The sequence below is a fragment of the Canis aureus genome, chromosome 27, assembly GCF_053574225.1.
Source record: "Canis aureus isolate CA01 chromosome 27, VMU_Caureus_v.1.0, whole genome shotgun sequence".
Taxonomy (NCBI): domain Eukaryota; kingdom Metazoa; phylum Chordata; class Mammalia; order Carnivora; family Canidae; genus Canis; species Canis aureus.
The window spans coordinates 29,197,718-29,214,497 of NC_135637.1; the positions used below are offsets into that span (position 1 = coordinate 29,197,718).

Below are 16,780 nucleotides of genomic sequence, written 5' to 3' on the forward strand. Positions count from 1 at the left end.
GGGGGCGGGCGGCGGCGGCCGCGGAGCGGAGCGGGGGCGGGGCGGCGCCGTCTGGCTCGGTCGGGCCGGGGCGGGAGTGCGGCGCGGGACGGCGGGGCCCGCGGGCTGAGGACTGCGGCCTAGGCGGCCGGCAGAGTCCTTATGATTTCACATGTTTTTGCTGAACTTGTAAAAAAAGGCACTTGGATGATGGATTAACAGGAACATTGAGATTCTGTGAAAAGTTTCAAATCGGAGAGTATTCAATTTTCACCCTAGTCCAGCAGCTGTGCTGCTCACTTAAATACAGATGAATGAAGACCCCATTCGGGAAGACACCTGGCCAGCGGTCCAGAGCGGATGCAGGCCATGCTGGTGTGTCTGCAAGCATGATGAAGAAAAGGACATCCCACAAAAAACATCGGAGCAGTGTGGGGCCGAGCAAACCTGTTTCCCAGCCCCGGCGGAACATCGTAGGCTGCAGGATTCAGCATGGGTGGAAGGAGGGGAATGGCCCTGTCACCCAGTGGAAAGGAACCGTTCTGGACCAGGTGCCTGTAAATCCTTCTTTGTATCTTATAAAATACGATGGATTTGACTGTGTTTATGGACTAGAACTTAATAAAGATGAAAGAGTTTCTGCGCTCGAAGTCCTCCCTGATAGAGTTGCGACTTCTCGAATCAGTGATGCACACCTGGCCGACACGATGATCGGCAAGGCAGTAGAGCACATGTTTGAGACGGAGGATGGCTCCAAGGACGAGTGGAGGGGGATGGTCCTAGCGCGTGCCCCTATCATGAACACGTGGTTCTACATCACCTACGAGAAGGATCCCGTCTTGTACATGTACCAGCTCCTAGATGATTATAAAGAAGGCGACCTTCGCATTATGCCCGATTCTAATGATTCTCCTCCAGCAGAAAGGGAACCAGGAGAAGTTGTGGACAGCCTGGTAGGCAAACAAGTGGAATATGCCAAAGAGGACGGCTCTAAAAGGACTGGCATGGTCATTCATCAAGTGGAGGCCAAACCGTCTGTCTATTTCATCAAGTTTGATGACGATTTCCATATTTATGTCTACGATTTGGTGAAAACATCCTAGATGTCATCATGAACTTTGCCAAATTTGTGGAACTATTAAATGTATAATTTGTAGACATAAAGACTTGATTGCTTTCCAGTTTAATGAAAGCTTAAATGTCCCTGCGAACCCACAATCTCTGCCAGCAGAACTGGTTTTGTTCTGAATAGTACAGATTTATGTGAACACAAAGCATTTTGTGTAAGGAACTCCTTCCTCTTAAAAGAAGTCTGTGTGTCTGGAGGGGAGTTAAGGCAAATTTGGTGCAAGTTAAGCTAGCATTGCGGTCGTATAGAACTGTACTGGATCGTCCCCAGCTCCCCGTCACCATAGCTCTCCTTCTCTGCTGCCACACTGCAAGCGTAGTTTGGTACTGTCGGTACTGCCTTCTTTTTTGAGACGTGTATGTATCTCTATCTACCTGTCCAGCTCTGTGTGTGTCCATATGCACTACGCGCGCACGCACACAAACACACACTCTTCCTTGGCAGTCCTTTCTTTGTGGATTGGGGTGGGGGTTCAATAATATTCTCCAGTTTAACAGGAGTGCTTGTCCTAAGTCAGTCCTATTTTGTATATTACTGCTGTCTATTTAAAATTAAATGTGGGCACAGGAGACAACATCAGGATGTTCAGCATGTTCTGGAAGTCGGAAGTTCAGACACTGTTTCAGTCTGGAGGCTTTAAATCATGAGTCCAAATATAAATCCCTTGAGAACAGTTGCTGGACCCACATTAGAATTCAACAAAACATTAGAAATCTGGGTCAAAAGCTGCCTTTAATTCTAAGCTTTGTAAATTTTTGTTTACATATTTTTTAATCATAAATCCTCTTTCTGTTTTAAAGCAAAGCCCAGGTACTTGTGCACACACAGTGGTGCAGGTGTGTTTTGGGTGGCCCAAGCGGTCCGTTCATATGTACAAATCAGTCTGGATTCTAGTACGTGGATCTGAGAGGCAGCAGTGCATCAGTGGTTTGTGTGTGTGTGGTAAGTTCCTGGCAGAACCTAGTGCTTTTATATTAGAAATACAAGTTTCAGAATGGTGTTGCCGCCTGCCAGCAGGTTCTCTGGAACACTTATTTTTATTACTGTTCTTACTGGTACATGGTTGTGGTCAGAAGGCTTTTCCCCACAAGAGGATCTAGATGCACAACAGCCAGGTCCCCGGCCGCCTTCTGTGGTGCTGCACGGTCTTGCTCCTCGAGTGCTGTTGATGTGGGCTCTCCCCATCCAGGGGCCCTGCCACGTCAGGGCCGGTCACTGCGCTAGCCCCCGGGTGTGCCTGGAAGCAGCCCATGGCTGCACGACACTCTCGTGGCTGATTCCCACAAGGTGGGCTTCACCGGAATAGACCCGCAGAGGTAGTTAGTGTGCCAGCGACACGGCCATCTGTCCCTTTGTTTTGGATGAGCCCTGACCGTACGAAAGCCAGGAGAGAGGCAGGACGTCAGACCAGTCTCTTGTGGAGATTGGAAAACTTGCCTGAGTTCTGGGAGTCAGCTCCCAGATCGTGAGGCCTCAGAGACTCTGTAGCTGTGGCCTCGGAATGCATGTCTGCATGGCGAGGCTGTGTGCTGTGGTGCTGTGGGGTGGTGACCTCGCGCGCTCTAGCAGGGCAGCGCCCGGCCTGTGTAGGTTGTCTCCCTGCGGTGAGCACCTGGTCTCAGACGCTCCTCCTGCTTGAACAGGGGTCATGCTGCACACCTGTCACCTCCTTCCCTGGAGGCTCTCGTCACAGTCCCTGCATGCGAATCTCCAGGCTGGGCCCAGCTCCCAAGCGCATGTGGACCCGTGTGCCCAGAGAGTGGGTGTGCCCAGCGTGTGCACCCAGACGTGACGAGGTGGCTTCAGGCTGAAAACCAGTGTTCTTGGGAAGTGTCCTGAGGGTTGGGTCACTTGGTGACTTGCATTGGGGTTTTCCTGCAAGTACCTGTAGCAGCTTCAGTACTACGTGGTCTGCCACTCCCCAGACGAACGTGACGCGTGACGATCACCGTTATGTTAATCAGTGTTCCATGTGTTGCCTTTAGGGTGGAAGGAAGGGGAAGGGGTTTTTTTGTTGTGTTCTTTATTCCCCCCATTCTTTTTACTTTTGGTGGCTCAGCCCACACTTGCGCGGTGACTGACTGCACTCCCTCGCCCGGTATTTCAGGCTTCGTTCTAGGCTCACGTTTCAGATCTGCATGCATTGCTTGCCTTTTCCTGCTATCAGAATGTTGGTTCCTTGTTCTAGGAGGCCAACATGAGTTTCCAAAATTATCGTGGGACTTGTGACCACACAAGACCTGAACCTGTATAAAATGTCCCGGCCTTCCTCACTGACCTGCTCTAGTGTTCTCGTGTCGTGTGCGTGTGACGTCCGGCTGCCACGTGAAGCTTCCGAGGAGAACCTTAGACGCAGACCATCCTTTTTTGCATGCTCTATTCTAAGTAGGATGTTCAATGTAACTAACTGAACTTGCATGTGAAAGATATTTAGGTTTTTTGTTTTCTATCTTTGTTTTTATTTGTTTTCAGTTTTCTGTATATTTGCTTCCTGTGCCGTTTTAGTGGTCGTAGGATGAAAGTGCACTGGCGAAGCCATGCAGTGCCAGCAGCAGGTGACTTCCCAGCTCTGTCGTGCAGCATTTGAAGGGACTGTGCATTCTCGAAGCCTCACAGTTACTTCTAAGCCAGAGTTCATTCCTGTCCTTGTTTTACGTGCCAAACCCCGAAGTGCATTGGGCTTGAATCTCTGAACGCTGTGGACCCATTAGAGGACTGTTCTGATTGTCACAAATTGTAGTGCCTGAAAACATTCTTAAGCTGATTGTCTTAAAAAAAAAAAAAAAGAAAAAAAAAAAGAAAGTTCTCCAAAGACAAAACAGGAACAATTATTATAACAAAATAATTATGGTCGAAATGTCTGTGGTTCCTTGGAAATGCTGCGCTTTTTGTATTTCCACCATTAGTGCGGTGTGAGCGGATGTGTATAGTTCAGGGGTCGTCGTGTTCGCATCTTGCAATTAGGTAAATGACCTCATTTTCAGGCTTGAATTCATTTTTAATTTTAATTTTATTTTATACGATGTGTAGACAGTTCCCTGTTCTCTGCATTTAGAAGTATAAACAATATAAATCTGTTAATTCTGTAAGTAATTTTTATAATTATGATGTAACTCTATCCTATCCTTAAAACATTTAAAATAAACCCTTTATGTGCAAAAAAAAAAAAAAAAAAAAAAAAAAAAAAAAAAAAAAAACATGATATGTTCATTGTAGGATCACAGTTTAATCACATTTTAGAAGAGGCAAATCTTCCAAGAGAAGGCAGACAACTGCCATCCCTGGGGTCTACGGAGGAAAAGGGGTTGAACGTGTGGACAGTCATCTTCTTATGGCAGGCCCGTCAGACCACTACATTTGTCCTTCTGCGATTTTTAAATTTTCAAGCATAAGCCCGGACAGCGAGTCTTCTTTAGTAAGAATGGTGTCACCCACAGTGACAATGATATTTTAGTGGAATTCATATGTTTTCCCTTCCCTCTGAGTCCCGGGCCTGTTCACAACATCCCCTCACCTACCACAGCTGCCTTTCCTGCCTGGCATGTTTCCAAACCAAATCCACGGGACTCCCTGCATTGGAAACCGAGACTAGCAGCTCTGAAGAGGGCAGGAATGTCTGCAGAAAGCAGCCCTGGGCTCTGGCTTCAAGGCAGGAGCCCTTCCAGGTCGAGTGGACACATTTCCTGCCATCAGGGGGCAGTATGGGTTTGGGAGGTTCAAGATCCTGAGGGATGCTGGCAATGTCCCCACAGGCCTGTGAGGGTCAGGATCCTGCTCAGATCTGTCAGGTGTGTGATCTGATGACATCTGTGATCAGTTATATCTGCTGCCCTAGCTGGAGCACAGGGACAGTGAGAAAGAACCACTCTGCCTGTAGAGTGTCCACAGTCACACTTGCCACCTCTGGGGTTCTACATCAGGGCCTGTCTGGAGAGACACAGAGAAGGGGGTCTCCTCTGTGACCAGAAATGTCTCCTCTCCTTGAGGAGAGCAACTCTCCACATGAAGAGCTAGTTGTATGGAGTTAGTCCATGGAAGAACTGAGCCTTCATGGGGCAGAACTGGGTCTTCTGTTTCCCTTCTCACCCCAGAGCCAAGGATGGGGACTGGACCAAGGGAGGCACATCGTAAGTGTCTGTTGAGTCTGAGCTGAAGGACTCTTCCATGGAAGATGAGATCTGGGACAGGGCGTTGGGCAGACTCCAGGATAGTGGATTCAGGGGCTTCATTCCGTGGTGGGACACAGAGGGGCAGGAGTCCTGGGGGGACACCTGAGAAATCAGAAGTGGGACCTGAGGACTTTCAAGCACTTGCAGGTGAGCTCCATAAACAGGCTTTGGTGCAGGCACCTGGGGAGGCCATGTCTGCGTGTGAGAGATAAAGTCCGTGTGCAGCCATGAGGGAGAAGCACAGGCTGCGAATCTGAGAGAACTGAGTTCTCAGTCTGCACCTCCACTCTTGTTAAATACCAACCTTGGAGGAAGCAGATGGGTATGAAGGTGTCAGCCCATCTCAACACTGTGCTGAGGTATAAGACCTGGGGTCCAAGGCTTGGGTGGGGCCTGAAGGACCAAGAGCTGGTGTCTCCACCATGGACTGGATCCTGTCTCCCTTCTCATGTAGTCACAGGTCAAGTGAGGAGAGTGGTAACTGTCTCCCAAGAACCAGCATCTTCCAGGCCTTACCCCTGTACCATCCCTTCTAGCGGTTTATCACCTGCCTCTTAACTGGAACCCTAATAAGAAATTATTTCCTTTTAAGATATTGTTTATTTATTTGTGAGAGAGATGAAGAGAAGGGAGGCTGCATAGCAGAATCCTTGCTCAGTGGGGAGCCAAACACAGGACTCCATCCCAGTACATCAGGATCATAACTTGAGCTGAAAGATAATTAACCAACTGAGCCACCCAGGAACCCCCTAATTATAAATTCCTAAGTACAGATTAAAAATGAGTAAATTGGGGATCTCTGGGTGGCTCAGCAGTTTAGCGCCTGCCTTCGGCCAAGGGAGAGATCCTGGAGTCCTGGGATCAAGTCCTGCATCAGGCTCCCTGCATGGAGCCTGCTTCTCCCTCTGCCTGTGTGTCTGCCTCTGTGTGTGTGTGTGTGTGTGTGTGTGTCTCATGAATAAATAAATAACATCTTTAATAAAGAAATTAAAAATAAATAAAATGAGAAGTTTGTAGACAGGACACAGGACGAACTCTGCATTGCCAGTTGCTGGGGAATATTGTAAAAATTTGTAATCACAGACTGATCCAGAAGCTGGACTCAGGCACTCTGAGGCTATTCAACTCTTTCCTTGTCTGAGAATGGTGGGTTCTGCCTAACTTAGCTGCTCCCAGAGTTCACTCCAAGAATGTATCCTTGACATAGTGATGTGGTGTTGATGTGGTGTACACAGGCCTCAACATAGTAAAGGCATCTTCATAAACATAAGACTTGGTGGATGTGTGTGAGGATCTATTTGTCTTGCTGCTGACCAACACAAGCCTTGTATGCAGTCCTCCTTTGCTTATTAGTCATCCGCTGACCTGGAGTAGCCTTTTTCATTCTCCTGTCTCTGTTCCCTGTGAGGACAGGAGCCCATTTCTGCTCATACCTGGGAAGCTAGAGCATTGGAAACACACACCAGGTGAGCAGGGCTGGACACCTGTACTCAGGCACCTGGAATGGAGCAGGAACATGTGAAGGCCGAGGGCAAGCTGCAGAGAGAGCATGGAGGAGGTCATTGTTGATGTTCTGTAGGAGGTGAGGGGTTCTAAGCAGTCAGTGGGCTCCAGATACCCAGGATGATCACTGGTCGGGTAATACCAACCACGTGGAGATGTTTCTCTGTGACTGTCTTTGCTGTGTGTCCCACATTTGAATTTTTTCCTTCTGTGTATATGTGTTATTATGGTATCCACAAAGCTCAAAACCTAGCCTGACACCAAGGACGAATTCAACACCAGTTTCTTGAATGAATGTGGGAATTCATTGGAATAGGATTCCCATGAAGAGGAATAGATCACTTGATGGGATGAGCACTGGGTGTTATACTATATGTTGGCAAATCGAACTTCAATTTTAAAAAAAGAGGAATAGATCTAAGGCAAAGACAGTGACGTCTGCTTGTGGAACATTTCATATTTGGAGGGCTGAATTGATCAAAGAGGAGTTGGGAACTAAGCACTTGATATTAGGACAGAACAAGAGAAAAACACAGACTTCATTCTTGGTGAAGGTGATAGTCCCATGGACTGGATTCAGTGGGTTCCTGCAGGGAAGAAGAAAGGACATGATTAGCCTCCAGTTACTGGTTGAAGAAACCAGAGGGAGCAGCTGGATCATAGAGCATATTCTGAGCACAGAAGACATATCCTTGGGCAAATGAACTACAACACACAGGTCAGGTGTATGACCATCTGCTAACAGTTCACCAAACCAAGTACCAGGAAAATTGTCGTTTGCCTACATAAGCATGGACTTGGTAAAAACACACCATAGGATCAAGAAATTGTAATATTTACCTCCTCATCCAAAATTCCTTGGCAAGCCCCCATGGTGGCAATTCTATCGAATAATGTTGGTGCAGGAGTTCAGTGTTCACAAAAAGAAGTTTCTTCACATGGGGGAGGCAAAGATAGAGGCCCAGATATAAATGTCTGAGAATTGATTCCTCTACTTCTCTCTATTTTTTGACAGTGTGGAATGCTGTAGACGTAGAATCTGCAAAATGACATACATCATGCTTCTGTCATGGTAGCTATTAGATCAGTCTTTCCTTAAGATTTTATTTATTTATTCATGAGAGACACAGTGAGAGAGACAGAGACATAGGGAGAGAGAGAAGCAGGCTCCCTGTGAGGAGGCCCATGTTGGACTCGATCCCAAGACCCCAGGATCACCCCCTGAGCCAAAGACAGACACTCAACTGCTGAGGCATCCCAGGTAATCTTTCTCTTATGACAACACGAAGTAGTGCAACGCAACGCAATTTATGGCACAGTAGGTAAAAACTCCTATCTGGAAGCAAAACTGATGGAAAACTAACAATGAACGTTTAACCAAAATCACAGACCAATGAAGTGGTTGAAAGTGTGTAGAGTCTTCTCTAGGGTGAAAATAGTTGCCGTTGATGTACATTCCTGAACCTCCTGAGATTGGAACACCTCTCGAGAGTGAGATACAAAAGAATCAGGTACAATATACTGGAATTGCCGTATCTAGAAATCAGTTCAGAAACGTGAGAATAGACAGGGACCTGGCAAGTTGCAGAAATCAGCTGGACTCAGGTCTTTGGGCCAGGGTGAGTGTGTGCTCTGCAACCAGCAGGGGGCGCGGTGGGACTGCCCTGTGGTCCCTACTCCACTGCTTACTGAGGACCATTGACACTAAGGAGCCTGGACCTAGGGGCTGGGCCCTGTGCTCCCTGCTGGGGACTCAGGCCTGGCAGAGATTTCTGAGGGATGTCCAGTGTATAATCCTCTACAATGCACACGACAGCTTCTACCCACAGCCTGGAAAGAATGCTCCCTGGTCCTCAGTGCTGAGGGAACTTCTGGGAGAAGAGGACTCTCCAAACAGAGAGGAACCAGGTAAGAGGAAAGAAATCAGCCTCCTGCACAGAACTGGCCAGGTGTCAATGTGGACTCATCACTGCTCTGGACGTGATCCTCATCTATGTGGTTCTACAAGAGACATCACTTCAGTCCTGTCCCATGAACAGCCCAGGGATCTGTGGACAGACTCAGTATGTAGAGCATGAATAGAGTAAAAATGAGTCCTGTAGGGATGGGAGGCCACATAAGAGGACACCAGCCCTGGCCCTAAGGAAGATGACAGTGGACAGTGTAGTGAGGAGGCAGGAGTTCTCTCTAATGTACTTGTGTCACCATGTCGTACAATACTGTTCCTAGGCCTGGACCCAGGGAGCACCCTTCACATGTTTTGAGGGATAGTTGATCAGAGCAGAAAACTTGCTACTCGCTACTGCCTGTGTCAGGGCTCTTAGCTGGGACCTCTGCAACCCTGTCCCATGCAGCCCCTCCCAGCCCTACCACCTTAGGATCTTCAGACAGAGGGGCTAGTGTCTTATTTGCATGGAAGGCCCCTCCCTCTCTCAGGATGAATAGGACAAGGGAGAGATTAGAGGAGGTCTGCTCAGCTGTGGGTCCCCAGAAGGCAGGATCAATTAGTGATGTCCTCTGACATGGCCTGGTACCCTCTCCTCCTCACCCTCCTCACTCACTGCACAGGTGACTGGATATGGGGAAAGGGGAAGGGATCCTGGGAGGGCACATGGGCTCTGATTTTTCCCCTTTTCTACAGAAAAGAGCATCACCCTCTCTGTCTCTCCCCCTTGCAGCGTCCTGGGCCCAATCTGTGCTGACTCAGCCGGCCTCAGTGTCGGGGTCCCTGGGCCAGAGAGTCACCATCTCCAGCTCTGGAAGGACAAACAACCTCGGTAGGTTTGGTGCGAGCTGGTACCAACAGCTCCCAGGAAAGGCCCCTAAACTCCTCGTGGACAGTGATGGGGATCGACCGTCAGGGGTCCCTGACCGATTTTCCGGCTCCAAGTCTGGCAACTCAGCCACCCTGACCATCAGTGGGCTCCAGGCTGAGGACGAGGCTGATTATTACTGCCAGTCCTTTGATCCCACGCTTGGTGATCACACAGTGCTCCGGGCCTGGGGGGAAGTGAGGCACAAACCTGCCATCCCCACTGTGACGGGGCTGCCGGTGCAGTTCTGAAAGTTTGGCCAAGTCAGTGCTTCTTTGTTTGTTTGATATAAACAGGCGTCTGAGACTCTCCTCAAGGAATTTATCTATAATTCTTTCCACATTCTCTTAAACTTCTCCTTGAAGCCTGTCCTTGAGATCAAGATATTGTGATTTTCTTACATTGAGCACAGATTCCTGGGTGCCAAGGTCAGCTGCCCTGAGGACAGAGTCCATGACAGGTCAGGGCAGAATCAGAGACCCTGAATCCAGCTCTGTCTGAGTCAGGACACATCAGGAGTGTCCAATATGTGTCCTGCTACCAACAGATCCATGAATGGGCAGCCAAATCCTCATGTATTATGATGGCTAGACCCTGTGTGGACCCTGGTCCATTTTCTGGCTCCATTTCTGGCAGCTCTGGCTCTCTGGCTATTGCTGGGCTGAGCCAGGAGAATGAGGTCATGCTTCACTGTCCCTCCTGTGACAGCATTTCAAGGCTCACATAGAATATCAGGTCTTTGAGAACGGAGACCACTACCCCTTTGTCATCTGCTGGGAGGGGGAGGCCCCAGCAGCTGCTCAGGCTCAGTGTGTGGCTCCTGTGTCTGCTATTCCTGTTGCCAACACGGGTCCAGGTCCATGCAGGGCCACCACCTGGGTCTCAGTGCTACTCCTTCCCTTGTGACCCCAAAGACACTCACTGTAGCATCTTCCTAGAAAAAGGGCCTCAAAGAAAAAAAAAGGCCTCAAAGGACACAGAAATGTCATCTCCCCCATCAGGTTGTGATACAGGGTCTCTTTCTACTGAAATACATGGACTGGGGGTGGCAGGACCAGGGTGCTCACCTCCCACCTGACCTCTGAGGAATCCAGGATCTCCATCCTTGGTCATTTAGCTATTTCTGGAAATTTCCAGAACCGTGGAATCCTCTGATTCATCTTCAATATGAATGCCTGTTCTTTTTGCTCATTGGGTGATTGTTTCTGTCACTGATGCACCAATTCCAGAGTATCTATATCTGAATCATACATTTGGATCTTCTGACATAACTCCCTTTCCATTCCCATCAATGCTGAAGCCTAACCAGGAATTTTTCCTTGTTCACTTGCATTGTCTGATAATTGAAGAAAGATATTGAGTTTATTTATTTATTATTTAAAGATTTTACTGATTTATTCATGAGAGACACAGAAAGAGATAGAAGCAGAGACACAGGCAGAGGGAGAAGCAGGTTCCATGCATGGAGCCCAATGTGGGACTCTATCCCGGGATTTCAGGATCATGCCCTGGGCCCAAGGCAGGCACTAAACCTCCGAGACACACAGGGTTCCCCAATATGTTGAGTTTAATGGTATTTAGGTCACATTTGCACATTCCTGAAATGGTAGAAATGTCTTCCCACCACCCCCCCATTAGCTACTTTCCTCGGTGTGAGACTGAGTTCTATGTCTGTGTAAGAAAGCGAGTCGTCATTGTAAAATTTCTCTGTTTCTATTCATGTGGTTTTTATGAGGACTTTGCTTTCACATTAGTCAAAATTTCTTTCAAGGTCTAGTGAGATCATGTAATTTTACTCTGTTAATTTATTATTATGACTGTTCTAAGAGCAATTATCTTTATGAAAACCCACTCCATATCTATAATAATCCACAATGGTTATAGGGTCTGAATATATTAGTCTGATAACACAATCTCACTGCTCATAATTTATTTAGAACATTTGAATCAGTATTTCTTTTTTTCAGTTCACAATATTCCGCAATCTTTCTTTTTCTGTATTTATGTGTCATTTGTATGTATCCCTATTGTCTTTATTTCCATAAGTTTAAAATTTCCATTGTTTTCAATGTTTTAAATATATATATATATGTGTGTGTGTGTATGTATATATATGTGTGTGTATATGTGTGTATATATATATATATACATATATATGACTTATTTATTTTTAAAGAGACAGGGAAAGGGAGAGAATGAATTGGGGAGCGGCAGGGGGAGAGGGAGTGAGGGAATCTCTAGCAGACTCCCCCCCTGAGTGCTGAATCTAACATGGTGGGACTTGATCCCATGACACTGAGGTCATGACCTGAGATAAAATCAAGAATCAGGGATCCCTGGGTGGCGCAGCGGTTTGGCGCCTGCCTTTGGCCCAGGGCACGATCCTGGAGACCCAGGATCGAATCCCACATCAGGCTCCCGGTGCATGGAGCCTGTTTCTCCCTCTGCCTATGTCTCTGCCTCTCTCTCTCTCTCTCTGTGACTATCATAAATAAATAAAAATTAAAAAAAAATTTTAAAAAAAATCAAGAATCAAACACTCAAGCTCTTTCCTGGCTGGAATCACGGAGGGTGCAGAACAGAAGAAAAAGAGGGTTCCTCCTCTGCCAGAAACACTTAAGAAAAAGCGAAGGAATTTTGCAGAGTTGAAGATCAAGTGTCTGAGAAAAAAGTTTGCCCCAAAGATGCTTTGAAAGGCAAGGAGAAAGCTTATCTATGAAAAGGCTAAACATTACCGCAAGGACTCCAGGCAGATGTACAGAACGAGATTCGAATGGCGAGGATGGTGAGAAAACCTGGCACCTGCTATTCTTCTTAATAAAGTGTACCTGTTATTTATTATTAACCCAAATTTTTCATTCTTTATTTTTGTCCACATTTCATTACTTATTTCCATATTTGAGTATCATACATTTTCATTTAAAAGTTTTCAAGAAGTTATCTTATTCTGTCACTGAAAAACCTGACTGTGAAGCACCTTTTTGAGAAATACAGGTCACGATTGTTGGGACACCAGGGGGCTCTGGGCAGCTGACAAGAAAGAAGGACTGATGCTAAACTTCTTCACACGTGAGAGGGGCCTGAGCCTGCTCCAGTGGGACTGGGACCAATGACTCCACCCATTTGAGGCTCTCCTGTGCTGTGACTCTATAACCCTCTGGTTATAGAAACTAGATGGTGGCTTTCCCTCAACCCATATGGAAACTTACATCATCTCTTCCTTCTTCCTGTGACAAAGCCATTACCAGTCCAGAATGATGTAAAGAACAGTCATGGGGAATAAGACCCCATATGTCATGAGTGACTCCACTCCCAAGAGCAAAAGGAAAGAAGGAGCAACACTGTCCCCAGGTGTCATGGTGGTGCCCAAGATGCTGTGCTGTCATATTTCTTTCATTGTTCATTGCCTAATTGCGACCTAAAATGCACATGAGAACACCACCTGCTACCGCATTGTAGCTCAGAGAGCAGATCCTTCCTGCCCTTACAGGAGTGGTGCCCACCATGCCTCCCGCCCCCCCACCATGTGGGATTCCAGAACTCCCACCTGTTTCTACTCTGCACACATGAGCACCAAGAGTACAAAATCAGCATGATTAAGGTCCCTGTACAAGTGACCAAATATCAGAGAGGGCAACTGAGAACAGGACCCTTGTGATGGGAAGAAGAACTGGGGCCTCCTGAGAGAAGTGAGGAGGAGTTCCCTCAAATTGGAAGACTACGGTGATTTGCAGATGACGAGTTGTTAAGTTCACAGTTGCTTCTCTGACTTGACAGTAGCCTGAGTTGTGAAAGGATCAATCTTCTCCCAGGTTCTCTGTATCCATCCAGCTTCCTCATGCCCTTAGCCATTCACTCCATCACATTCTGCAGGTTTCTCAGACAGCTCTCCTGGGGGGGGGGGCGGCGGCTCTGTGCCCGGGAACCTGCAATAATCCAGGCATAAGAGGTCCATTCCCTTTGCCTTCAACGGTCCTCCCTCACCCTGCACTTTTTGCTTAACCTCCTCTCTTGGGCATCTTCAAACTTATGAGCTCCTGTCCCTCTGTTATTGACTTGGTTCCTCAAACACTAATCACCTCCATTTTCAGAGGACAGGGTGGAAATCTCCCCTTCATCTAGGATTCCATGAATAACTCCTCTCTTACTCTTTAACAGGCCCAGAGAGATCCTTCCCCTGCACCACGTTTTTCTATGACAGAATTTCATAATTCTGTCTCCAACCTCTCCTTCTTATGCTTGCCTTTGTCTAAGACCAGAAGCAGAGATGGGCAAACATGTGGAGTCGATGTATGGGAATAGGCCACTACCTCATATGGATAAGATGCATCTTCTCAAGGGAACCTTAGTTTTGTTGAAGGTCCATATACATTCCCCAGAATCCTCATTCAAATCCTTCCTCAGTTGGAGAGTTCAGAGGCGGGGCAGACCCACACATCTCAGGGGAGGACTGCTGGTCTTTGACAACCTCCTTCCCTAAGGACTCACTTAGATGGTCCCCATGCTCCTCAACATGAATTACCCTTATTTTCACAATCTGACCTTTTGTTATTCAAATATCATATCCCACCAATACCTATGTGGTTTAGATATTTACATACAGTACGGATACTACCACATATTTGAAAATTATGTACTTTATGAATATATGGCTCTTGCTCTAGAGACACAATACTGAATAATTTCTGTAACTTCTTGATTTGTAATGGAAAAAGTTTCAGCAGAGGAACATATGAATCAATAAAATAAGGTATAATTATCTGGGATATAATTTATAACCAGAAACTTGTTGGTTACTAACTGCACGATTCCAGCGTAAATAGAAAAAAAGATGCTTCACTGGAGTCAAATATGCTTTCTTCCCCTCCACCTTCAAATAATCCAACAGTCCTAGGTGTGTGTCAAATCCTGAGGGGTATTCCATAGATATCATTGTTCTCAGAGAAGGGGAATCATGGTCCATTGAGGAAATGGGGGAGATGTTAGAGGCTGGAGGAGGAAGTCGGAGCTGGGGAGCCAGCAGAGAAAGGCTGCTTGTAGCGAGGTTGATGTCCTCTCTGAGGGACCAGATCTTGAGGAACCAAAGTACTAGAAGCATATCTCTCCTCTCCGTCCTGCCAAAATCACTAGGTGAGGAACAAAGAGTGAAGCTCCTTCCTCACCCGACCTATTTCTCCTTCATCTGCATCAGAGAACTATTGGTCCTTGTGAAATACATGTTTCACAAATGATTACATAGGTTCTGGAAAACATATATCTGGTGTTTCTCAACCTGGAAAAGAAGTGCTTTAGGGTTTTCTATTTTCCCTGTAAGAGGTGGAGACACCACCCATTCTATTTTGTCATCTACTTTCTCCTGTGCATACAATCAATCATGTGAGATTGCTTATTTTAAGGTCACAGATGCAAAGCTTCCTACGCATATTCTTTCCTGTTTCACTTCTTGTTCCCACTCTTCCAAAATAGGGAAGAAATTCTATCATCAACCCTCAATGGGACCTATCTAGTATCTTCTACAGGAGTTCAAGTGGTAATGCCCAATAACAATCAGGTAGTTCTGTCTATATCAAAAATGAAGAAGCCCAAAAAACATACTAGTAAACTATTCTATTTAGGATAGCATCAAAAAGAATAAAACATTTAGGAAGGAATATAACTAGTAGGAAAAATAAAACGTGTGAACTGAAAACTACAAAGATTGCCAAAAAATAAACAGTTTGAGGACACGGTGGGAATGGATTGGATGACTTAAATATAGTGAAGCTACAACCATCACCATCCAAATACATCTCCAAACTCGGTGCCATTCTGCCTTTTGGGCACTGCCCCCGGTTTAACTCCTCAATGTCTACTGTTCATCCCCTCTTGATAGGAATCATTATGCTGAGTAAGTAATAGAATGAGCCTTAAAAATACTAAGTGTATCAGACAAACAAACAAATTAGAATTTCTGGCTAACATTCAAGGGAAAATTTGAACTCACACAAGTCAGTAGGAGTGGAAGACACATTTCCCCTGATGTCATTATAATGTAATAGCAAATGTAGGCTGAAAAACCTTATCACTGAGAGCTATGCCCTGACAGGAAAATATATAGGCAACAACAACAACAAAACAACAGCAACGTTCAAGTGAAAGAAGAATTCACATAGAATTATTACAAGGTGTGAACCACCTTGGTACCCTGAGTATCTCATGACCCTTACTTGTTTCAGGATGATGATAGACTGATAAGGACCTCAGGCACCTGGAAGAAGCAAACTCAACGTCAGATAATTTTGAAATATCTGGTAATATGAGCACAATGCAATACATCAGGTATTTAATATCTGGAGGCCATTAGTGATTTGAGGAAAAGTCTCAGGGCCAAAGGCGACAAGGGGCACCTCCTGATTCTCCTGTCCTGGGCAGTGACGTTAAAATGTCACTTGCATAAAATGTCAGTTGCATAGTCTGCACACCATCCCAGGAGTGTTGAGTGGTGTCAAAAGGATGGTGGGCTAAGCATGTTAGCGCAGCAGGGGGCGCTGTCACATGGGTCCTGGGAGAACAGACTTCTGGGCCAGACATCTAAGAAAATACATAAATTCTTGCAAAGGAGCAGGCAGTGTCCTCAGTGAAGTGTGATTGTGCTGCACAGATGTCCCTGGAGTCTCATGATTTCTCAGTTCTGACTCACTTTCTCCTGTCACATTTCATCCTCAATCCCCATGGAGTCCTTTTCAGAGATGATGTTCAGGCAGGGGGAGATATCCTATAACTGGGCAAACTTGCACATTAAAAAAAATCACTAGTATTGCTACCTGGGTCTAGGGGGAGAAACCCTTGAGGAGGGGAGGATAGGAATGTCAACAGTGAGTCCTCAGGGAGCAGAGTGCTGGGGCTTCTCTGCCTTGTCCTGATTCTTCCCTTTACCCCCTCCCTCATCAACAGGAGTTCCTTTCAGTGATGAGGGAAAAGATGCAGAGGGGGGTCATTTGTATTTCCTTGCTCCCATTATTTGCACAGGATGGTCATCACACCAGTATTCCTGTTGCATCATTGATTCAAGCTCTTCTTCAGGGGGCTAAATTGGAATATGCTATACTGTCATCCGTGGTAACTGATTTTCACTTAGAGAAAAATATATTCATACTTGCATCTAATTTGTAATCAATATATGTACATATTATATATTTGAAATTATT

At 46.3% G+C, this 16,780-nt stretch overlaps 1 protein-coding gene and 1 gene segment (V, D, J or C); both read left to right on the top strand.

The window, feature by feature from the left end:
- The window catches only part of LOC144299095 (immunoglobulin lambda variable 8-61-like), a 343,361-nt gene that overhangs the window by 273,647 nt on the left and 52,934 nt on the right, over positions 1 to 16,780 (top strand).
- On the top strand, positions 57 to 3,910 carry LOC144299087 (spindlin-1). Its single transcript, XM_077874443.1, has one exon. The coding sequence runs from the start codon at positions 294 to 296 to the stop codon at positions 1,080 to 1,082; it is 789 nt and encodes a 262-aa protein (XP_077730569.1). The 5' UTR covers positions 57 to 293; the 3' UTR covers positions 1,083 to 3,910.